Source organism: Copadichromis virginalis, linkage group LG6 (genome assembly GCF_057382275.1).
Source record: "Copadichromis virginalis isolate Kocher_CV1m ecotype Utaka linkage group LG6, C_Virginalis_male_GT1.1, whole genome shotgun sequence".
NCBI lineage: Eukaryota > Metazoa > Chordata > Actinopteri > Cichliformes > Cichlidae > Copadichromis > Copadichromis virginalis.
In genome coordinates, this window is record NC_140623.1 from 28691493 (window position 1) to 28717729 (window position 26237).

At 39.8% G+C, this 26237-nt stretch overlaps 1 protein-coding gene across 1 annotated transcript in view; it reads left to right on the top strand.

Moving 5' to 3' along the window:
* Positions 1 to 26237, top strand: part of stx8 (syntaxin 8) — a 43011-nt gene that overhangs the window by 14744 nt on the left and 2030 nt on the right. Inside the window, exon 7 of the mRNA XM_085459713.1 lies at positions 13374 to 13475. Within this exon, the coding sequence (XP_085315839.1) occupies positions 13374 to 13475 (102 nt within the window). The remainder of the gene's footprint in view (positions 1 to 13373; positions 13476 to 26237) is intronic.

The following is a 26237-nucleotide window of genomic DNA, read 5'->3' on the forward strand; positions in this document are numbered from 1 at the left end:
ACAGACGGTGCGGTAGAGAGCATGGTGGGCTAATCTTACAAATGTACTGTGCCGCTAGTAAGGTGAAGCGGTTTTATCCCTTCAGTGATTGAGTGGAGACATTTAAGAAGAGCAAGGGATTAAAAATGAAGGTTAGGAAAGAACCAGGAAGGACAGTATGACAGAAAGCAACGATGAGAATGTGCAATATTGAGATGTGAAGAGGAATTACAGTGAAGACAGCCTAATTGAGCTTACTTATTAAGAAGTTGGTTAACAAATTTTATTAAAGCTATTGCAAAGAAAGAAATGGACAAATGAAGAATCACAAGCAAATTAAAAAAAAATCTAAAGTGGAGGAAATGGTTAAAATGAAAATAAGAGAAAAAAAAATAAACAAGCAAGCAAGTAACAAGCACAATAGCTCTTCTTTAAATTGAAAATAAACAAAATATCTTTCGGAACATCAATAATAAAGTATTTTACATGAAGTAAAAAATAGTCATAACTGTGAACTATTAAGTGTTCTGAAATCTCACTGCTTGTTTGTACTAAAATATGTGCAAGGTACTGGTAGACATAACATGCCCCGTATTGTTATTACGCTGGTGGGGCATTTGGCAGAATCAAGCTTCAAGTGGGCCTTTAAGTGATGCCTATCAGCTAACCTTCAAAGTGATACATCACTGTTCCATTATAAATTGCAACAAGTCTTTAATCATCTTTAAAAAAGTCTTCTGATCTGTTATCAGCTTCATCTGTTTCACTCTTGACTTAACCCCAGCCTGTAGTTTTGTCTCCAAGCTCCTATTGTGACACATCTGAGCCAAGCAGTACTTTAATGTTGCAGTGTGAATGGGCACACACTTTCCATACTAAGGAAGACCAACACACACCGATGTTTCTCCTAACTGGACAGCTTTGTGGGGGGCATGTTCAGTTAAGTTTTATTTGCATTTATTGAAAAGTGACTGCAAAATGCAGTGAAGACTATGGCGTTATTTTTGTGCCACTATCCTGAGCGCACGTAAAAAAAATTTGAGCACACGTAAAAAAAGTTTGCAGGTGCAAGTTGGAGACCAAAACAGCCAATCAGATTTTTTGCATCCAAGTCTGTGATTGGCTGGTTTTGTGGCACAAATATAACGGTGTACAGAAAGAGTTGAGCGCGCACGGCCAGAAATGTTGAGAGCGCGAGCAACACGTTGCGAGAGGGGCTGCTGTTGTGTGTGTGTGTGTGTGTGTGTGTGTGTGTGTGTGTGGATAATAGCAAACACTGAAATACATTTTTGCACGCAGCAATGACTTTTGTTCACTCAAATTTAGCTTTTCTTTGCTCAAAATAAATTTCTCCTCAAAATGCAACACTTGCACCTGCAAACTTTTTTTACGTGCACTCAAATTTTTTTTACGTGCGCTCAGAATAGTGGCACAAAAATAACGCCATAGAAGACTTTCACTGAACTGAAATGAAACAAGGCTACGTGAATTGTTTAAGTAAAGTGAATAAAGTAGTTTGGTTTTGTTTATTTATATTTTTGCTCTTTGCTCTGTGGCCATGATAGAAACACTGTAATTAGTTGTTCAGCAGTAGACTTGTGTAGCCCACACATGAATCCACTAGTGGGCAGTAGAGGCTGTGGCGGCACAGCAGCTGCAGGACTCAGTAAAACTGTGTGATTCCACCTACAAAGTGTAATTATTTAAACTTGTGTCCTTGTGTTGTGGGGGTGGAATGATCCACGTTTAGGCAAGATGAAGAAGGAGTCATAGGATCTCTCACAGGTTTTGTTAATTTGTTTCAATCATCTGAGGAGGGTTCTTCTTCTCCTTCAGTGATCAGCACCGCCTCCTTTTGACTCATCATCTGGAGGAACTCTGTAATTATGAGACAGCTGTAGGTGCAGCTGCTTAAATGCTTTCAGCATATACATGTAATACACTGTCATACTTAATAGGATCAGTATGATAATGACACATTTGTTAGTGTGTGTCATTGATTTATATGAGGGTAGAGTCCAGCTACTTGGGCTACAGTCACATATTTGCCCTAATGTGTTTGTGTCATTGTGTATACATGTGGTTTTCTCACTGTTTAATTGTCTGCGCATCTAGCTGTGTTTTTAAGTGCAGCAAAGCATGTGGTATTGTTGCATCATGTTTTTGTGCCGGTTTCTTTGTACCCTCCATCATTCCTAGCTGCCCACAATTATGTGGGAGGCTGTTGAAATGGGAAGTTATTTCAGCCGCACTGGTGGCCAAACTTTCATTCTGGTTTTCATGAGTAGAGTGCAGTTACCCTAAATCCACCACAAACTTCAGCAGTTCATCTCTCCTGTCAGCCTAGCTTGCCAAATGTCCCTAACTCTGTCAGTTTCAAATTCAAATATATGTTCCTGGCATGACTGTGTTTCAGCGCAATATTTTGGATCGCTTTTTAAAGTTCATAAATATAAATGACATAGAGGGAACAAATAGTTGTGCCATGCTGAGAAAGCTGAGTAAACATATGGAAAACAAATAATACTAAGCTCAATGAAATGGTTTCATAAAAACTTTATTGTTCTGTTTTGAGTCTCTGAAAAGTAATATATCTGTCCATCCCTTTTTTTTTTTGGCGTAGTTTGCTTAAATATTTGTTTAAATGTTCAAACCTACTCAGCTAAAACAAACAATTTGAAAATGTAACTTATTCAGATTATCATGTTTCTGTTCTAAGTGCTGCAAGTTATTTGCAGTCAATATGATTGAATTTGGTTGGAAGTAAAAACGCGGTTTGACCTTCTTGTCTTATTTCTATAAAAAACACCTATTAGTATTTAAAGGTTTCAGAGAGGCTTCAGAAATGCCGACTTGAACTCAAGAACCTTTTTGAAAGCTGTACAGACCAAGATCCAAAGTAAAGTCCGGATTTGATCCCAGCATCTCTGAGAACTTTCCAGGCTGAAAAACACCTCTGTGATGTTTCATGTTCCATGCCCCACTGATCCCCAGAAGATAAATACCCACTGGCCCCAAACTCTTCTCTGCAGGAAAACATCTGTATTAGGTATGATACAACTCTGTAATGCTCAGTGGTGCCTCTGAGAAGCACTGTAAATTAATTCTGCTCCTCTTTGAGACATAAATGCTTGTTGGAAGCATGTCACATACAAGAACCTTGTGTCTTTCTCTAGCTGTGTGTCTGATTCTATGATGCTGATAGACCAAAATGTCTATACATGTGTATTTGTCTCAGTGTCTGAGCATGAGAGCATATGTGTCTTTATGCGTCAGAGTGCATTATGTGTGAAACAGGGTCTGGCTGGAAGATCAAAGTCCCTCCATAACTCCTCAGTCAGTCAGCCGGCCAGCGTATTGCCGGGAAGCTCCACTCACCACAGGGGATGATGAGTTATTTGACTCAGATTATTTCAATTAAAACACATTTGTTCCGTTATTGGGAAAGCCTCTAATCACTTAAAAATAGCAATTGAGAAAGCTCATGCTCAGTTTTATTAGAATGCATGTATAAATGGTTTAGTTCCAGCAACAGTGAAAATGTGTGTGATTTCAGTGTAATTTCATTTTAAAGGAATAATACTTCCTCCCAAGCCTACTTTTTTGTTTTTTAACATTCTGACAGCTAAAATATAAAATCTTGTAGTTTTTAAAAGTTATATGATTTTGAAAAAACTATCTTGTTACAAATAACAGGAAGCAAATGCAGGATTTGAACATAAGTGTTCACATTCTGTAAATGATGGTTAAAGGATCAGGCTGAAGGCAGAGAGCAGAAATCCAGGGGCAGTGGAGAGAATGGCGGGCAATTGGCACTGCAGCTGCAGTGGTGAAAGACCACAGCAAGCAGAGAGAGCTTTTGGTGGTTTGTGGATGGGCAAGGGAACAACAGAGACACAGTCAGGCTGGACATGATGCTGAAGTGTAAGAGAGAAAGTTTAGTAACAACAAACCCTGTGCATTATGTGTGAAACAGGGTCTGACTTGAAGACTTACACTACAATCACTTTTCGTGTAAGTCAGTTTGCATTTTCTTACCACTGCGGTCAGAGTCTAAGTAAATTGAGTGCACACAGGTGAGTTGGTGGGAGGCAGGTAATCGAGCTAGGACAAGGGATGAGCAGAGTCAAGTGAAGGGAGAGACCCCACCTACACACCATAGACACAGAGAGAGAGACAGATGGGGGGCACAGAGAACATAGGGAATAGGAAACATTGGATAGACTCTTTACCACAGGCATAGTGTTTTTTTGCATGTAAAATTGCTGAAAAGGAAAAATATTCAATGGGCTTTTGTCAAAGGAAATCCTGCATTAATTGTCTTTTTCTTTTACATGACCATTTCATTTTTAATGTAGTCTTCTTAATGTTAATTTGACCATAACAAGGAAGTGCACTAGATAACCTGATTTCTGTTCGAGAATCCAGGTACTTCCCTGTTCTCATGTCCTATGAAACTCATTCAATTAAACTGATGATATTTCATTCTTTGCTATTTCCTTGTTTCTTAATATGCCACCCACTCCCGGGTGTCCTTGCAAATGAAGTGTGATGGTAGTGATGAAGTGTAACCGCGACTGGTTTGGAGGTGCCGTGCCAGTGACAGGGTGGTCCCTGCTTTATACTGCTGCTACTGATGGTGCTGGCACCCTCATGCTCATCACACACACATTGTTTGGTGGCACCTGGCCATAAGAGGGGTGATGATGGTGAAAAGCCTGGTAATAATCAAACTTCTTCTCAGTGCTGTTGGTCTTTGTAGAGCGCTTTAAGAGTTTTAGACCTTTTTTCATCAATTCTAAAAAGTCAGAGCAGATGACTTGTGTAATAATTGTATGCAATACACTGGCAGCTATAATTCATATTCACTGTTCACTTTTCAGTGATGGCTGGCCATCATAACAGTTTAATTTAACAGGATAAAGAGCTGTTTGTAAAGTTTTTTTTCCATTCCTTGTAATTCAACACTTTTTTGAGGCTTTCTTTGTGTTGTTTCTGTGGATAGTATCTTATTTAATTGTAATAAATGTTTATATTCTTTTGATTGCTCGTAACTATCTTGGAAAATGTGAGATCATAAAATGTTTTATAGTCACCACTTATCCAAGCTGACATCATTTTCTCTGCTGATGAGGTTTAGGTACTTTTGAGCCAGTACTATCAGTTCACTTTTTTTGTTTGTTTGTTTATATGTGCAGTGCTAATCATTTCCAGTAAAGAACCATGCTGTTTCCAAAGGCTTTATATTTTAATCATGCTGTGCTGCTGGAAAGACTTAGAAAAGGCCACTGCATTTACATAATGAAGTAGAGCTGCAGAAGGAAATGTAAAATTAACATTTAGAAATAAATAAGCTTTGGAATATAAACTGAGAAAAATGCAAAGGGAAAAAACATAAATATATAAAGACTGCATAAATATATATTTTTAAAATGAATTAATAAATGAACGGGAAAGTTGAGAAAAGCAAAAAATAGGGGAATTGATACAAAGAAATACTGAAGCAAGTTAAAATAGTTACATCTACGTATATCTCAAAAAGTAGATTCCTATATTTATTTTTAATAATAATGCATTTCATTTCTATAGTTCTCATTTTAATTATTTATTAGCACTTCATGCTCTCCGTAATGTTCTCACCTGTAATGTTCTTGCTCTATCCCCTTGTCAAAATCTGCCTACACACAGAATGACAAACATAGTTACAAACACCTGCTGGCATTTCAACACCACCTTTGTCGTAGTTTCACTGTCGCAGTTGGTGTTACTGTGAATGTGTTTTTCCTCAGTGACGCACACACATGCAAACACAGACTCACAAGATGAAAACGGTAACAGTCACATTGTTGCGGCTTGTAATGATACCAGCTCTGCTATCATGACTGTTAATGAATCCGAGATTAAGTTTGGAACATCCAAGAATAGGCAACTAGGATGGCCGAAATATTGAAATAAATATGGAAGGTATTGCCTGATCACCTTACCTTTGGTACGTAACATAGCTGGCAAGAAGTGACACTTTCTACATGAGAGACAGAAGAGTGGGGAGGTTGGAGGTGGGGTAGATGATAGTAAGGTTGTAGTATGGTACAGTGTAGAGTAAAAATCGATATGCAGTTTATAAGACCGATACTGTTATTTGGTGATTTAAAAATCCACTATATTGGCAAAATGTTTTTGTTTTGTTTTGTTTTTTTGTTCGGAAAGATAAAAAGATTTCCATAACATTTGTTATGTGTCTTTAAGATTTTGAAGTTTTTGTTTTGGGGCTGCAGTTGGTTAGAATTTAAAGTTTAAGCGTTATTTTCATGCTTCTTGTTGGATGTTGAAGCTCTTCTTGGAACCTTGTTAAGATCTGACCATACAAAATATGATTATTTTTTCCATTTTGCAAGTGGTCTTAAACTTTTGATTGGGACTGTATAATGCCTTCATATTGTATTTCAAATTGTCTAGTGGATTCCATGGCACAGAGCATTAACATACTTGAACACTGTGAGCACAGTGTTCAAGTATGGTGTTTCTAATAAACTGCTTGGTGAGTGTATATACAAGTATAATTTGAGGCTGAAAGAACTGTGGTAACGTTGCCAGTTTAACTTACTTAACATGGTTGAGACAGCAGCATAACAGATGTTTCTTTGGTGCTTTTTTTCCATATATGAGTCCAGGGCTGTTGGTTTATGCTTAAGAAACATGTCCTATGAAAGTTACTGTATCCACATGCATATGCTTGTGCGGAATGGCTAATAGATTATCTGGGGAAAACCCAATGTTTGGTGGGAAAAAAATGTAAAACCTTCACCTTTGTATTTAGTGTCTAACAAATATAAACCCAATGGTTAGTATCAGCTAAAACTGAACTAATGGGCAGGTTTTTGAATTTATGTGCTGTTCTTTGAAGTCTTTGTTTTTTTCTTCCTAATTTTGAGTAAGTCATTCATCAGCTGGTTGTTCTTTTTGGTGTCCGTCATGTGCGGTGATTGATCTTTTGGTAAACGTAACAGGGTTAGAGAGGTGAAACTGTCTGTGGACACACAGCCGGTTTCGGTTTCAGGTTGGCACACAAATGTTTAGGATTAAAGCACGAAATGTGAAAGCATGTATTTAATAGTATTACATGTTGTTGATCAGTGCTTTTCCAGCATATTGGTATATTTGCATCACTTTATGCCAGTTTATGTAATTTATCAGTTCAATACAAACATCCAGACTGCATAAAATAAAACGTATAAGATGAACATTTCAGGTTCATCATTTGTACAGCCACCTGTTTAATACTGTCTAGCTCTCCTTCGAGCCTGGGCTTGGTCTGGAGGAATGTTCAGATGGGTGGTATTAGGTAAAGTATCATTCTGATGAATGCCAGGACCCGTGTTTTGCTAGTTTGAAGTTTGCAGAATAATAAGATGATATTTGACTTATCACTTGAGCCCTGTCAATATTTTATGCTCCCTTGTTGAAAGACTTGCAGTCAGAAATTCAAGGAACTGCAAATCACTGATGTAACAGCGTGAATATTGTTTGAAATGAATACGCAGTAGTGGAGGGCCTCTTTCAGCGATCGTTAGGCTACGTCTTCTCCTGGTAGCATAGTAAAGTTAAATTTATTCCAAAGCTGACAACAAAAGTGCCAATGCAAAGTTTTCATTGAAAGCAAAGGTTGTCCCACAATATGTATAAACATTTCTATAATTCGATCACTGGCAAGTGTGTACATGGCATGAGTTGCAAAAGCAAGACATCCATCATCACTGTGGCAGCCAATAACCTGGTGGGAGAAAATGTAATGATGCAATAAAAGGGTATCTTACCCCCCACCTCAATGTGTTGAGTGGAGGCGTCTGTCAGTGCTTTTGAAACAACTCACTGATTTGTTGGAGCCAGAAACAATGATGCCCAGAAGTGAGACTAATCTGTTCTCATGTGGATCAGTACTTCAGAAGGCCAGATGTTGGGAGTGTAAATTGTGCGTATGTTGATACTATTACAAACCCCATCAGCACACATGCATATTTGGTCAGAAATACACAAAAATTGGTCAATTCTGGGAAGACACTAAATTAGCTTTACTTAAAAAATACGCTTCATGCCATTACCCATGTAAAACTTAAATAATTGTGTAGCTTGGAGTCCATGTGTACATCTGTCTGATGGTCTTCCTTATTCAATTTCTTGTCTACATGTACATGTAGACACTTGTCTACATGTACAAGACATTTCTTGTAGTATACATTGTTTTCTACAGCGTTACATCTTTAACTCATTTTCCATCTGGTTTGCCTAAGTGGGAAGATTTGTGTATCATATTTCCACTGTAGTTAAAAAAATGCTATTTAAGATTCTCTGATGTCTAATGAATCTTATTATGTTTGGTTAGCCCCATGATTTAAAAAAAAAAGACTTTTGCAGAACTGTTGATGTTGGCAAATGAAGTTATAAATTATTGATCACCATTGTGAATATTTAAACAGTGATAGGAATCCCCGGAATAGAGAGGCTCACCTTTTGTAGCCTGATTGTGCATATCCAATTTTGTCTTCATTGTTTTTGTCTTTAGTTTCAGCATTAAATTGATTGTTGAGTTTTGTGCTTATGTTAAAAACAGGTAAACGCTACATTCCTCACTCATCATAGACCCTCAGGGTTTGTGTACAAAAAGCAGTCAAGGGCCAAAAAGAAAGAAGTTGAAAGAAACTTTTCCAAGACTGTGCAACTTCTTGTAAATACCATAATTGCTATGAGTAGTATCATCATGCTGAGTGCCTTTACGTGTGCCAAGTGAAGTTCCAGTTACACCCAGAGATGTGTGTGTATGTGTGTGTGTTTTAGCAGTACCCTCAAACACAGTCAGTCACACCAGGGCCAATTGGTAACAGTTGTAGCCAGGCCTCCCTGCACTGCAACAAGAGATACCACAGGAGGGGTGACTTAAAAAACCCTTTCTCTTCTCTTTCCCCTTTCTCTGTATCCTCAGGAGAAATCATCTCCTGAATAAGCACAACAAAATTAGACCCACTGACTTAGATTGTGTTTAAATTGGTCACAGGAAACAAGCATTTTCTCTGTGTGCTATGCCCTCTCCTGGAATGAGTCCTAAAATAATACAAAGTTAATACAGCTCATCCTGGAGCCACCATGGGGTGTAACTGTTTATCCAAGTGCCTCCACTGCACACACACAAAAAACCAAAGCTTTGAGCTTGAGTCAGCGTTACAGATCCTTGGGGCAGATATAGATCTGTGATGTGGAAGTGAAATTGTTCAGATTTTGATTAATACCCGCACTTCATCATCTTTGCTGTCTGATTTGTTTTAAAATGAATACATGCATACACTAACAATGACTCTGCATTGTTCTAGATCTAGGTTCTCTCCTACTGTCTATACAGAAACATACACATAGTTATATGTCTATTAAAATCAATCTTTAAAACTGTGGGATGTCCATGCTTTCGCGTAATATTTTTCTTGTTCTCTTTGTTGCTATTGTGCCTTTATTGGTCTGGATAAAGAACTGTAACACAACTTTCCAGTTCCTTATTAACATTGGATCTGGATTGTTGCTTCTTAAGTTGAATCAGACAGTCCACTAATTGCTCAGCGAGATTGGTTCTTAACACACTGAGTTTTAATTAAATAACTGGGCTAATGGAAGAGGGCGTTCTCCTGCAAGGGAATACAGCTCATATGAGAATCTGTGCAGATCAGGGAGTTTTGGCAAACCCCCTTGTGTTATTATTAAGATCATGGCTTTATAGTGGTATAAATGTCTGTTAATGATCATTTCCACTGCAATATAATGCTTTAAATTTCAAAACTCAATCTTTAACATCCTTCCAAAGATATTGGAGGATTCATGGATGGCTGCTCATCTAATCTCAAGGAGGCTTCTCCTGGAAACTCAGCCAGAAGAGGCATTGTATGGTTGTGTTTGAAAAAAATACTCTACAGACGTGTTAGTAGTTTTCTCTGTAGTAAAAATAGTAAAACTAAATATATAAATAACATTCGATTGGTAGTTGAGACAGCAGCTAGAGGGTTTGGGCTACATAAGATACCTCTGACTGGATGATGATGATGATGATGATGAGCTACATAAGGTTGTTTTTCTTAACAATGGAAATAATCCTGTCATCATCCACTTTAGACTTCAGTGGTCTTTCAGGCCTTTTGGTGTTGCTGAGCTGGTCAATGCATTCGTTCTTTTGAAGAATGTCCCATGTTGGCTAACCTAAAGCTCTCGCCATCTCTCTGATACTTTCATTTTTGGTTTTCAACCTAAAGATGACCTCTTGCTTGCATAGACATCTCTTTTGACCTCATATTGAAAGCTTCAGTGAACAGTAACTGGATACAAGTATATATCTTTCATCTGCTTATTTGCTCATGAAGTGACAAGAGAGCAGGCTTAACCTTACTGCAACTCTGTCACTGTTTTTCATTGCTTTTGAGCCTCTGAAAATGAGAAACTATGTATAAACATGTCTGTAATTAATTTCTAAACAGTTAATTCAGTACTTTGGTTAGAGACACTGAATTAAATCTGAATGTCTCTAGTTCAATCTTTTCTTGGTTGTTTCATTTAAAAACCATTGTAGTGGATTATAGAGGCCCCGCTGTATATATTTCTATACGAGGAAACTAAAGTATGTTCTTAATGTACTGCAGTGTCTTTAAAGATTACTTTAAAAATAAGACAAAAAAACAAACAAATCAGAAATCCCATTCTAATTCAGCTACAAATATTTAAAAACAAAGTATGTGTTCAATAAGAGCGCTTGTCTTTTGCATAATTGAGGTGAAATAAGCGTATAGCAGTGCATCCTAAAAAATGACAAACAGGAGAAATTTGTGTACACACATGCCATGCTTTTCCACGCTGTGGTTTTAGAGGTTTATTCAGTGTGATAGCACATTAAATAAATAAACTCTGTCTGAAACAGGGGCTTCTTTGTGGTATAGCTAATCTAAGCCAGCACCTGTCACACAGATAAGTTACAATGGGAAACTGAGAATTATGGTGTTAGAAACTTGATTTGATAATAGAGTGAACTGAAGGACTACGCATGTAAAAAGGCAGTATATTGTAGTGCAGCCATTCTTAGTGCAAACGTTAATTGAGCGTTTCATTGCAACTATAGTTAAAAATCATGTCCTAGAATGGATGGAAATTCATCAATGAAATGGGATGTTATTGCTGGGCCAGAACTGAATTAAGAAACTTGGCACCAGCGACTGAAAACATCCATGACTAGGTGGAGTGGCATGCAGCACGAATGGTTCAGTGTCTACACCCCTTCTCTGCCTGTAAAGGAAATATTTCTTCCTTCTAAATTGTTGCCTGATGCTTAGATGGTGATGTGGAAGTCTCGAGGGACACTGTACATACGGCAATCTCACGTCTCCCATCTGCTTGTCCTTGCCCCTTAACATTCTGGCCCTTCAAACTTACTTGCTTTTCTTTCCTTCCTCTAATTATTTTTGCAACTTAATTATTTGGTATCAGCCAAAAGGCAAACTGTCTTGTCAAATGGCGATGACTCTAGCTGGGGGAAACAAGGCAGTTTCATTTGAGTTGAAGACATTTGTGCTCACAAAGATAAATGCTGCAGACAGCCCCGAGCCCTCATTGGTGGGAATTCGGTCATGTTGCCCAGTTTTTGAAGATCATATCAACTGAGTACTACTTTGCCATACCGTAGCAATACATTGTTGTTCCCCTTCTGAAGAACACTGCCTGTAAACTTGGCACTAGTTTGTAGATGAGTTTAGCTTCCCATTCCTGTTTAGTTTGTAGTTGTCTGAGTGAATAAGTATACAATGCCATCTTTCAACATTATTACTTTTTAATTTGGAAATTTTTCAGCAGCTGTCTGTTCCCATTTCACATATACACAAAAGAAGAAAGAGAAATACAACAAACCATCAGAAAGAAACTACATCATCGCATGAACATTATAGATTGCTTTATCTCTAAAGTTTGTTCCTTTGACATCAATATTTCATCCTGTCACTGACACATTAACATTATCCATTTCTTAAATTTCACTCTACATTGTTCCTCATAGTCTTGTCATGTGAGTCAGTTGCTCCTTAACATATATTTCACTCGCCGTTTTTAGCCATTCATGTTGTTTTCGTGGTTCCGGTTTGTACCATCTCTGTGTGATGGCTTTTTAGCTGTCTGTTTTTGTTGCTGCACCAGATCTCTGGAGATGACATGTCAACACGGTGGCTTGCTCTAACAAATCACACAGGCTTCCATCTGGACGACCTTCAAGTCAGGAACTCCTACTGAAAGACCTTAGCCACAGCGCCAAACACACACACACAAAAGGAACACACTCTCTTTCTTTGGATCCTAAGGCATAGTCCCAGAAGCCCCAGCTTACGTCTTCAAAACTCATGAGAAATAAGGATCTGATTAAATCCAGGAAGGAGTGAAACCGTTTGAAAGGGCAAGGAGTGCTTTCATATGACCTACTTCCTCTGCCACAACTTATGTCTGTTGGCAGGTTCTGTCTTTTTGTTTGCCGGTCAGGTGTCATGTAATGCAGAACTTGTCTTTCCATCATTGAGAGTCATTTTTATATAGATGGTTACCTTGGGGGGGCAATTCCAACTCCCCAAAAAGTTGGGATGCTGTGTAGCTTGTAAATAAAAATAGAAATGCCGTGATTTGCAAATCTCATTCACTCATATTTTATTCACAATAGAAGATAGAAAACACATGAGGTGTTTAAACGAAAACAAATGTTCACTTTTAAGTTAAAAACAATAGCTCATCTTAAATTTGACACCAGCAACACACCATCAGAGATGCAGGCTTTTTAAATGAGCACTCATAACAGGCTGAACGGTTCCTCTCTTCTTTAGTTCAGAGGATGCAGTGTCCATGTTTTCAAATTTCAATTCTTCTGACTGGTCGATTTTAAGTGACCTTTGGTCCACAGAAGAAGACAATGTTCACATGTGGCTTCTTCTTTGCATGTTAGAGCTTTAACCTTAAATCAGCGGTCCCCAACCCCCGCTCTTTTGGTCGCGAAAGATGAAGCGTTATGCAGATATTGTTCCATAATTTGTTGATGCAGTTCTTTGCAGATTAGTGAACCTCTGGCTCTCTTTACTTCTTAGACAATCTCGCTCTGTAAGATGCTTTTTTTTTACCCAATTGTAAAGAAAAGCAGATACAGTTTTTGCAAAACCTGTATTTGTTTTTCTTCTTCTTTGTGCTTTTTATATATTTTTCTCTACAATATATTATGTTGTCTGTGTGTCAGTGACTTGATTAATGCAAAATAAAATCTAAATCTACTAGTGCACATGATCTGACCTGAGCAATTAGCTTGACTGACTTTTTTCCCCTTTTTTTTGTCTTTTTTTGTCTCTTAGAAATTATTGACGACCTTGCACATCTTGTGGACACGACAGATAACAGAATTCGTAATGAAACACGAAGGGTGAAGCTGGTGGAGACGAAGTCGGCCTCTTGCGGTGAGCATTCCTGTTTCTTTCACATGCAAAGCACTTTGTCATGTCTTTGTCTTTTATGCCATGGAGCACAGAAGACCACATAGATCTGTTCATTTAATTAAATATTATAAAACAATCTTTAATAGCATAAATACTTGCCATAAAATATCTGTTGCAGGTTTTTCCCATGCATTTAGCTGTTATAAAGAAAGATAATTGCTTCTGTGGCAGCTATGCACAAAAAGTGCATTTTGCAAGCTAAGCTTCTTGTGATCTTTTGGCATTACAAAGCTATCTTCACCATTAAGCCATTTCAGCAGCGTTGGTGTTACTGCTGCTTTTTCCTTATTTTCCAGAATAGTGTTTAATGGAGCTGAAAAACAATGATGCTGATGGCAATAAGCCCTCTCAGTACAGAGCATGTTGTGAATGAATGGTGGGTGGACTGGTTTTGTCTGTCACGCCTGCTAACAGTGTCCTGGCTTTAAGGGTCTCTCATGCAAGTCCTTTGAGGAATCATCAAATATCCACTGAGGGTTGGCCGTGTCATCAGCCACTGTTGTCTCAACTTCACATTTACAGAGTTGACCTCTTTCCTTAGAAGTTTTGTGAATGTATGACCCTTCTTTAGTATTATCACTGATCTGCTTTGGTTTGTGTAACTTTTGTTTTATTGTGTACAAAAAGACTGCTTCACTCTTTTCAGAGGGTCCCGCTTTTCAGAGGGAAACAGCTGCCACGAGATGTGTGTTAACTGGCTCTAAAGCCAACCTATGGAATGTGGCAGTGAGTGTGAGTGAGGCTGGCTCAGTAGGCCCTGTGAAATGCCAGACCGCATTGCTATGGCAAAGACTGCATTGTTGTGCACGGAGACCTCACAGCCAGGAACAGAGCAGGCAATAGGAAGGTCATCCCCCCAAATGCTTCATTCTGTTGGTCTTGTCCCCATGGTGCCTGAGCGTGAGTTTGTTTGAAGATCCCAGAGCTTAGATTGTGTTAGAATCAGGACTCTTTTTCTCTTTTTGTTGAACGTTTTTTTGCGAAGTCCCTCGATCTTCACAGGCAGAAGAGTATTCCTGGGCTGTTTGTGCATTTGTTTGTGTGTCCATTCATGTTTATGATCACCTGCAAGTTTGTATGGAGCAAATACATATACATTCGCTTCCTAGTACTAGATTTGAGCCCCTTTTGCATTTAAAGCTTCCTTAATTTTTTAGGTGTAGATTCAACAAGGTGCTGGGAAGATTTTTCTCAGATTTTGGTCCATATTTACATGATACTATTACAAAGTTCCTGCAGATTTGTCAGGAGCACATTCATGACTTGAATATCCCATTTCATCACATCACAAAGGATCTCTACTGGATTTAGATATGGTGACTGTGGAGGCCCTCCTAGTGCAGTGAGCTAAGTGGCAAATCCAGTTGCTTTCATGCTGTTTATGCCAAATTCTGACAATACCATCTGAACATTGCAGCAGAAACAAGACTCATCACACCAGACAATATTTTTCCAATATAGTGTTGTCTAATTTTGGGATCCAGTACAAATTATTGCCTCAGTTTCTTGCAATTAGTTTCAGGACTGGCACTGGTGTGCTCTTCTGCTGCTGTTGGCCATCTGCTTCAAGGTTTAATGCATTTTGCAATCAGAGTCTCTTTTTTGCATACTTTTAGAGTGATGATTTGAGCTACTGTTGTTTTCCTATCTGCTTGAAGCAGTCTAGCCAATATTTTCTGACCTCTGGCATCAACAAGGCCTTTTCAACCAGAGAACTGTCACTCACTGGATAGGATTTGTTTTTCAGACCCTTCTCTGTAAACCCTAGTCATCCATGAAAATCTCAGTAGATCATGAGTTTCTGAAATATTCAGACCAGCCCATCTGGCACCAATAACCATGCCACATTAAATCATCTTTGTTCCCCATTCTGATGCTCAGTTTAATTTTCAGCAGGTCGTCATGACCATGTTTACATGCCTAAATGCATTGATTTAATACCATTGGATTGGCTGAATATTTACATTAATGAGCAGTTGATCAGATGAAACAGGTGAACCTAGTAAAGGTGAGTGCATGTTTGCATTTTTAACAGTATTTAAAGGTATTTCTTATGTCTACCTGTGTGCGTGTGTGTGTGTGTGTGTGTGTGTGTGTGTATACATTTGTGTGTTTCTGATTTGTTTTGACAAATGGAAAATTCCCCTGTGGTCTTTTTCACTCTCACCTCTGTTCAATCTTTCTTTTTCTTTTTTTTTCAATCCTTTCTGTCATCCCCACGTTTGTCTTTTCATGTTTGACACTCGTCTTTGTGTCAAGCACAGAAAGAACTGAAAGTACTACATGCCACAAATTGTTTGGAGGGCTTTCCTTCTTTCTTCATGGCAGTGTGTTTGTAATTCCTCAGCTTTAAGGCTTTATTTATTTTTAAGACCACCTTTCATCCAAAACCGGTGTTTGGTGTTATGTCTTAGCTGAGTCCTTGTAAAGTTAGGAACGTCTGGCTGGAACAGCCAAATGCATACTTAACCTCCTAGGACCTGGCGTCCACATATGTGGACATCACATTTTGGGTTGCCTACACCAAAATACTTAATTTTTCTCTACAAGGGCCTGATATCCACTTACGAGGGCATTATGCTGCCACTGTTCTATCGAAGTTTAAAACAAATGTCCTCAAATGTGGATCTCATTTTTCTCAGAAACAAAAATCAGGTAAAGAAAAAAAATCTGCTAATTCTTTGTTTTTAAATTCATCAGGTCCCAATCAGCCCAAACAGGAAAGAAAAAAATAAAAAGGAGGTTAACGTAGCATAATGGAAATTAGGGTAGTTTTGAAGATAGGGGCATAGCAAATTTTTGTGCATACATGCAAACATACAAAACAAAACAAAAAACACTATACCAAAAAATTTAGCTGAACGTTTGAAAAGGGCCCAGATATTGCTAAACCATGGTTGCTGGAACACACTGTGCATAACTAGTGCCCTGTAGTGTTGAGAAATATCCATTTTGCTGAAACATATTAGATTCCTGCACAGAGCAGGCTTCAATCCACCCAAGATTCAGATTATTTTGACTGCATTTATAAATCTTCTTCATTCAAAATTTCAGTTTGGTGCACCTCAGATGTTAAGTTTCTATTTCATCATCAGTACCTTGAGGCTGGTGTCTTGATTCCAATAACATGAAAAAACAACCCCAAACAGGAAGCAAGAGTTTTCAAGAGTCCTTCAATAAACATTTGAGAAGTTTGCATTATTCTAGCAAAAAAAGGGGGAGTTGCAGTTTGTTTTTTGGGCTTTTTATTTTTTATATTTTTTTTACGGAATACAGCTCATAGGTTTTCCTGAATATGTGTGGCAGATTAGTCTAAATGACGCCAGAAATGCCATTACTGAAAATGTAAGTTAGAGCACATCAAATCAGATAACATCAACTTGAATAACCCTCCCAACAGAGCTTATCTTAAATTTGTAGAGGACCTTTGCGGGAACCCCCTGAATCCCACAGGTGGTTTGCATCAGACGTTGGTTTATGACGGACAGAATTTGACTCTCTTTTGAGAAGAGCGTGTTTGCTTAACATTGTCTATAATTGCAAGTTAGGAGTTACCAAGAAAAACACAAAGTGTGGGAGAGAAATATAACATTAAAACTGTTTTTTGATATTTTATGGCAGGTTTTGTTCCTCTTAACGCCCCAACATGATATACTGTTGGCAGACAGAGATCCCAGTTAAATATGTGTTATATAGCTGATGAAAGGCTTGCTTTAAATTACTGTATACATCCTGTTAATGATGTTTCCACATCAGAGGTTTTTCTCAGTAAGTGGCAAGTTCAAGTAAATTTGCCTCAAGATATCTGTAAATATTTGAAACCATTTTCATATTTCATATTTGACAGGGGTGTAGGGAGCACAGTTTCCTCCTTGGTCATGTGTTCAGACCACAAGATTACACTGCAGTGCATGCAGCTTCATCTGCCAGCTAAGCAGTGCACCAATTAATCTCAGATATATCACATAAATGTATATTTTAGATACACCCTTAAAAATAAATTGCATTTTTAAATGTTGTAAAACATATAAACACTATCAAAAATGAATGCTAGCATGCATTTAAAACAGACGTTTGTGGCACTCTTAATGAGCATTGTATTGTATACTCTGATTTATGAGGTCCCCTGATTTTCCACTTGCGTCACCAAACAGTTAACATTTTCACATAACTGCCTCAAAATTTGGTGCACTTTAATTTCCATTAATTCTTCCTCAAGTATGAATCTTAAGTCTGGCAGTTCTATAAGCTCTCCTGGAACCATGATACGGTTCTATAAACTTTATAGAAATATTACTGTCCTTAAAATAAATGTAAGAAATTTGGCAATTATCATGGTTTTAAAGATATATATTTTCCCATGTTCAAAGCAGTCACCTCAAGTTGCTTAAAGTCTTTACAGAGTAATACAAATCTGGAAAATATATATAATGTATAACTTCTGTAGGGTTTCCAATTTTCTCCTTAAAGAAGTGCACACGACATATAATTTACAGATGGATAAAGATTTCCGTATGCTGTAGTAGATGAAAATGCAGCCACATTTTAGTTGGACACCATATGTTTTAATATATATGTCAGCAAAATTTTCAACATATTTCTAAAGCTACAATCAATTAAAAATACGTGTCTTTAGTTGTGTTTTTAAAAAATAGGTTCATGTTTATCTTGTTAGCATAAAATTAATCTTTTCTCCTTTGTTTTGTCTTTTTTGTGTACAAAGGGGCGACCGTGGCTCAGGGGGTTGGGAATCGCATCTGTAACCGGAAGGTTGCCGGTTCGATCCCTGGGCTCTCTGTCCTGGTCGTTGTGTCCTTGGGCAAGACACTTTACCCTACTTGCCTACTGGTGTTGGCCAGAGGGGCCGATGGCGCGATATGGCAGCCTCACTTCTGTCAGTCTGCCCCAGGGCAACTGTGGCTACAACCGTAGCTGCCTCCACCAGTGTATGAATGTGAGAGTGAATGAATAGTGGTATTGTAAAGCGCTTTGGGTGCCTTGAAAAGCGCTATATAAATCCAATCCATTATTATCATTATTATTAAAGGCAGGGGAATGACCAGACCAGTTTATGGGCCATCTCTTTCACTCTTTTCTCTCACCAATTATTGGTATTCTCTGCAAGTTGTCTTACTGATGTCTGGAAATTGCTAAGATGGGTTGAACCCAGACCAAGCCCTCCGAAACTTCTGGGTGGTCAGTCTATCAGCAGACACCAACTATCTCCCTCAGCATCAATGTGACAGCAGAGCCCTAATCTATTTGGGAAGTTAACGCCATTATTGTCATTAGCCTCTAGAGGCCCTCTGAGGGTCAGAGTAGGTTATTTAGTTACTGAGGCAGACAGCCATGGTCCAAGGGGAAGGGTGAGGGGCATTGTGGATGCCTAATGTGGCTTCATGACTGGTGGCTACGTGACGATAGAAAGTTAGAAAGAACAAGCGAGAGTCTTGCTTCACAGTAACATGTGTGTGTTGCACGGCTTATTACTGTTGTTGCTATGTGGTGTCAAATGGAGTTGCTGACAGATGTTGGACTAGACTGAATGAAATTCTGATGTCTGAATCTAATATAGACCAGGCCTATCATTTACACCTAAACAAAGATGATTGCTGCGAATTTATGTGTGTATTTGCTTAAAGCTTGAAGCTTTTAAAGAGTCATCACAAGTATTTGAGCATGTGTGTCTGGTTTGACTATTTTATTATGCTCACATGTGTAAGTTATCAAGAGGAGAGGGCCTGACTAAACCAGTGATGGCTCTTAGCATGAATATCCTGTGAATCTATGTAGGAACACATTCCTTTTGTATACAATAAAAAAAAAAACCTGCTATGCTCAAAGAATTCCCCATATGTAAATAAGGTGACAACTGCCTATAAGTATAAGTAGTAAAACAAAGGAGAAGGTTGACAAGAACGATGCAATAAGATAATGGGGTATAAAGACATCTGGACATGGTACAGGCATGTCTCATATATCCCGGCAAAGAAACCAGCATCAGCCTTGCATTTCATCAAACCACCACTACCACCGCAAGCAATTTGTTCAGCATGGCTTATATCTCACTCTGTCTCTCTCCCCGTGGGAAAGACAACCAATTAAGCCACAGAGGGGAATGCAGAAAGCAAGAGCCAAAGAATGAGAGAAATGCAAACCGAAAGTGAAAGGGCTGGGGATAATACCGGCCGCATGCTAAATAACAATGGACAACTTAAGTCAGTGGGGCCACATATTGACAGCCCTCAGACCAGCTAGATGTGCAGTTTTTTTTTAATCTTCATTCCTGTGTCACTGTAGAAGAAGTGGGAATGGTGTGGGAATCTGACTTTGGCAAAAACCTTTCCAAATTTTAAATGTGTGCCATGGTTTGTGGTCTGATATATACATATACAGAATGAAAGACCAGCATATCCTAAAGGCAATCAAATCCTCATAATGTACTCTAAACCACACACCATCACTTCTCTCTTACTCTCGCTAACACTCCAGTTGAATTCCATTCAGGTTTATTTATATAGCACCAAATCACAACAACAGCCACCTGGAGATACTTTATACTGTAAGGCCTTACAGTTACCACCGGGAACTCTGTGGACTGCCTTCTCTCATTCCTGATTATCAAAATGAATTGTTAAATTTAAACAGTAACCAGGGCAAGCAGTTACCATCATCCCCTGGATTAAAACACACCTCTCGTGCAAACCACAATAGCCATATTTCAAGTGACATATTTGATAGATTTTAGAAATTCACACTCCATGCTGATTCTATTCTGAATTTGTTATTCACTTAAATAAGGAGTTAAGTTGATATTTTAGTGTTCAAAGTATATTTGCAGTGTATCAGCATATATATAAAATGTAATTATTCAGAAATGTCTCAGATTTCTGAATCATTTTGGAAACAGAGCCCTTAAATCTGGCTGACATAACTGAAAAAACTAGTTCAAAGTTGAAAAATGTTTCTATTTCATTGCTCTCTGTGCTGGACACCGCTTTTAATATGCCACAAATAACAGATTACCAGCATATACTGACCCGGCAAGTTTCAGTCAGGCTTTTATAATTTGCAAATTTTAGTTAACACTGAATAAAGTTCAACTTTTATCATCTTATTCTCTAGGTGGCAGTGTCAAAATTAACAAACTGGTATATGGAAAAAGGAATTTGAGCTGGACTACTTTAGTTATGTTAATTAATGCAGTAAATACTCTACATTACACAAGTATTTGTGGCAGTGGTTAAAAAGATAGATCCATATATCCACCAAAATTATTTAAAATATTCCTAAAGCCTTTACTGTGATTCTGTTTTACTTAGAAGATAAAATATCTACCTGTAGTGGATTTTACATGTTATTTTTTTCTTTGCCATTCTCTAGGGCGGTGGCTTTAATAATAATTTTAAAAAAAAGTAATTTTTTTGAGGTCCCGGGGGCAAAACACTTTGATGAAGTGTGAGTGAGCTTTTGCACATTTTTTTCTCTGCTGCCATAGTATCAGAGAAAAACAATGATTACCCTCTTGAAACAGAATCAGAAACACATGCCTATCACAGTGTGCGATCTATGGCAATAAAGCTTTTGTGGCCATTGAACGCATGTAAATTGCATTAAGTCATCAAGAGAAGAATGGTTATATGCTACAAGGGCACTTGGGACTTGTGTTAGATCAAGGACTTTGAAAATTAGTAGTGAGGTATGTAGGCTTCTTACCTCTTCCAAGTGTATTCCCTTGTGTCTGATGAATTCCCCTCCTTCCCTCTGGGTCTGTCTCAAATCAGGTTTGGAGTTTCTCAGCTGCTTGACATTTGACTTTTTAACTTTAAAGTTGAAATTATAAAAAAAAAAAAAAAAAAAAATATATATATATATATATATATATATATATATATATAACTTTTAACACCCAGCACGCCCCTGCGGGCGGTTTATCCTTCAAGCTCGGGTCCTCTACCAGAGGCCTGGGAGCTTGAGGGTCCTGCGCAGTATCTTAGCTGTTCCCAGGACTGCGCTCTTCTGGACAGAGATCTCCGATGTTGTTCCCGGGATCTGCTGGAGCCACTCGCCTAGCTTGGGAGTCACCGCACCTAGTGCTCCGATTACCACGGGGACCACCGTTACCTTCACCCTCCACATCCTCTCGAGCTCTTCTCTGAGCCCTTGGTATTTCTCCAGCTTCTCGTGTTCCTTCTTCCTGATATTGCTGTCATTCGGAACCGCTACGTCGATCACTACGGCCGTCTTCTTCTGTTTGTCTACCACCACTATGTCCGGTTGGTTAGCCACCACCATTTTGTCCGTCTGTATCTGGAAGTCCCACAGGATCTTAGCTCGGTCATTCTCCACCACCCTTGGGGGCATCTCCCATTTTGACCTCGGGACTTCCAGATTATACTCGGTACAGCTGTTCCTGTACACTATGCCGGCCACTTGGTTATGGCGTTCCATGTATGCCTTGCCTGCTAGCATCTTGCACCCTGCTGTTATGTGCTGGATTGTCTCTGGGGTATCTTTACACAGCCTGCACCTGGGGTCTTGCCTGGTGTGATAGACCCCAGCCTCTATGGATCTTGTGCTCAGAGCTTGTTCTTGTGCTGCCATGATTAGTGCCTCTGTGCTGTCTTTCAGTCCAGCTTTGTCCAGCCACTGGTAGGATTTCTGGATATCAGCCACCTCCTCTATCTGCCGGTGGTACATACCGTGCAGGGGCCTGTCCTTCCATGATGGTTCCTCGTCTCCCTCCTCTTTCTTGGGTTTCTGCTGCCTGAGGTATTCACTGAGCACTCGGTCAGTTGGGGCCATCTTCCCAATGTATTCTTGGATGTTCCTTGTCTCATCCTGGACTGTGGTGCTGACACTCACCAGTCCCCGGCCCCCTTCCTTCCGCTTAGCGTACAGCCTCAGGGTGCTGGACTTGGGGTGAAACCCTCCATGCATGGTAAGGAGCTTTCTTGTCTTTATGTCAGTGGCTTCTATCTCCTCCTTTGGCCAGCCTATTACCCCAGCAGGGTACCTGATCACGGGCAGGGCGTACGTGTTGATGGCCCGGATCTTGTTCTTACCATTCAGCTGACTCCTCAGGACTTACCTGACCCTCTGCAGGTACTTGGTGGTTGCAGCTTTTCTAGCGGCCTCTTCATGGTTCCCATTTGCCTGCGGGATCCCCAAGTACTTGTAACTGTCCTCTATGTCTGCAATGTTGCCTTCTGGTAGTTCAATCCCCTCAGTTCTGACTACCTTCCCTCTCTTTGTTACCATCCGACTACACTTCTCCAGTCCGAACGACATTCCAATGTCATTGCTGTATAGCCTGGTAGTGTGGATCAGTGAATCGATGTCTTGTTCACTCTTGGCATACAGCTTGATGTCATCCATGTACAGGAGGTGGCTGACAACTGCTCCGTTCCGTAGTCGGTATCCGTAGCCAGTCTTGTTAATGATCTCACTGAGGGGGTTCAGGCCTATGCAGAACAGCAGTGGGGACAGAGCATCTCCTTGGTAGATCCCGCACTTGATGGTGACTTGTGCTATGGGCTTGGAGTTGGCCTCTAGTGTTGTACGCCACATCCCCATTGAGTTCCTGATGAAGGCTCTTAGGGTCCCATTGATCTTGTACAATTCTAGGCATTCCAGTATCCAGCTGTGGGGCATTGAGTCATAGGCCTTCTTGTAATCAATCCAGGCAGTGCACAGGTTGGTCAGTCTGGTCTTGCAGTCTCGGCTGATTGTTCTGTCTACCAGTAGCTGGTGTTTTGCGCCTCTGGTATTCTTGCCAATTCCTTTCTGTGTCCCGCTCATGTATTGACCCATGTGCCTGTTCATCTTAGCCGATATGATGCCTGACAGGAGCTTCCATGTAGTACTGAGGCAGGTTATTGGTCGGTAGTTGGAGGGGACCGGTCCCTTCTTGGGGTCCTTGGGGATCAGGACCGTCCGGCCTTCAGTTAGCCATTCCGGGTGTCTCTCGTTAACTAGCAGCTGGTTCATTTGTGCTGCCAGACGCTCGTGGAGTGCAGTCAGCTTCTTCAGCCAGTAGGCATGAACCATGTCGGGCCCTGGTGCTGTCCAACTCTTCATACTGGAGACCCTTTCTTGGATATCTGCCACTGTGATGGTTACTGGACCCTGTTCAGGGAGGTCGCTGTGGTCTGCCCTCAGATCCTCTAGCCACTGAGCATTGCCGTTATGGGTTGCATCCTTCTCCCATATGCTCTTCCAGTATTGCGCCGTCTCCAGCCTTGGTGGTGCTGTTCTCTTATTGTTCCCTTGCCACTGAGAGTACACCTTTGCTGGTTCTGTGGAGAACAGCTGGTTTATTCTCCTGCCTTCTATCTCTCTGGTGTACCTCCTCAAGCGGCTGGCCAAGGCTGTGAGTCTTTGCTTGGCAGTTTCCAAGGCCTCAGGTATGGACAGCTTGCTGTATTTCTTAGGCACCTTATTTGTCGCACCTTTCTGCAACTCCGTTAGTTGGCTAACCTCCCTCCGTGCTACTTTGATCTTGCCCTCTAGCCTCCTTCTCCATGGAGGGTACTGCCCCTTGTCGCTGTTCAACTTGTAGTCAAGCATCTCACTGATCACTGCTGTCGTATTGTAGATCAGGGGCCCGTTCTTCGTACGTCGCTCACTACATCCAAGATCAAATGACACATCCAAGACCAAACCATCGCGCTAACCGTGAGCTCGCTAATCCGGTTCCCCGAACACACCTGTTGTTGACGATTAGTACAGCTGGACGCAGTAATGTGACATCACTGGGTGTCGTAAAAGGGGCTACGCATCGATAGTAGAAACATTGATCGGCAACCCGCTGATTGGTCGGCGAAAATGTCGAAGGGGCGCGCTCGGTATTTTCCGGCAGCAGAGCAAGAACTCTTGATTGAGGGATTTCAGGAGTTTCAGAGTTTAATTAAAACGCAAGGGAACACTGCAAAGGCTGCAAAAGCAAGGAGAGAGGGCTGGCAGAAAGTTGCTGACAAATTAAACTCGTAAGTAATTCAATAATAACAATAATAATGGAGTGGGTTTATATAGCGCTTTTCAAGGCACTGTCGAGCGCAGATCCACTGAGCGCTCCACACAGACAGCATAGTCAGAAGGAAGAGCACAGGGCAAGCTAGCGAGACAGAAGTTAAGCTCTCCTTGCAACAGGCAAATTGAACCTCATTCAGATCTGGCGTTTGGAATTATTTTGGTTTTCATGTGACGTATGACCCTGAAGGTAAGCGAGTCATGGACTAAAGTAAAACAGTATGTTGGATGTGCCATGCAATGCTCAATTACATTGGTGTGAACTAGTGTGTTAGCGCAGTTAGCTCGTTAACGTGTTGGCCGTCTAGCCCCATGCACGGAGCGATCGGCGGTAGCTCGTTAACGGAGATTTGCCGTGTTGTGGCGTTAAGGTCATTTCAACGAGATTAACCTGAAAGCACTAGTGGGAACACAACGAATATGACTGCACATTTACACCGACATCATCCTAGTGCAAAGACAAAAACAACAAGCATGCTACTAACTTTAGCCGAGTCATTTAGACAGCTGTTAGCACATGATTCTCCTTATGCTGCTGAGAATATAGCCCAGAAGAAGCGGATAGTATAGCTTTTATTTTGGAAAGAGCCATTTCTCTGTAATAAACTCTCTTTTCCAAAGATGAGTGATTCCTCAATCAGATACAGGGCTTGCAATATCGCTAGCCCGACGTCCCGGAGCTAGCGATTTTTTCAGTCGGGCTACCAAAATCTATCTCTTCCCTGCCCGTCGGGCTATTGTAGGAAAAATATATGTCAATGCTTTTGCATTCTTTCAGAAATGTAGCTGGGTAATTATGTCATTGGCATCGGTGAGCCACTGTCAATATGTGACATATTGAAGTCGCGTTTGAATTTGCGCTTGTTTTTTTGCTTTCACTTTGCAATCGTGCGAACTGTGTATAGAGAGCGACAGCACTGATCTGTGAGTGATGATAATTTGTGCACCAATTCCTCTGACATCGTCTTATTAATCGTTAGCTTACTATGCAAACATGACAAGTGAAATCTCCCGCAGCAAGCTTAAACATGTGAGAGGTTGATCGCGCAGAGAATCGCTGAGCTTATGTGAGTGCGCGTGTAAAAGCATTTCAGTTCTGCTGAGCCAAATAAGACAGGTCAGGGTGAAGAAGTGACAGCCAAATAAAAGCTTACCACAAAACGGAGAAGTTATGACAAATCAGACTATAAGGCAAAAAGAAAGTGCAGCTTTATGGTTTCATGGACAAAATAATTTCTGTGGCTGCAATATGACGAGCTATATAACCAGGGCTGCACATAAGTGGTCCGCAGGTGCGCATTCGCTGTCAAAATAAAAAACGCGCACAAGGGTTAGGGTTAGGGTTAGGGTTAAATTTAAAAACTGTACTTTTGAGTTAAAATATATATTTATAATTTTAATAAATGACAAATTAAAAATGCATGAACATTTTTTTTGTATCGAAAAAATATCGAACCGTGACACCAAAGTACCGAACCGAACCGTGAATTTTGTGTATCGTTGCACCCCTAATAATATATATATATATATATATATATATATATATATATATATATATATATATATATATATATATATATAGTTTCAAGCTGAAAAGGTTTTATCACCAGGGGTTATAGCAGCAAAACATCAAGTAAGAAAATTTAGCATAAATTATCATAGCAAATGAGTTTGGAAAATTGTGTAACTGTA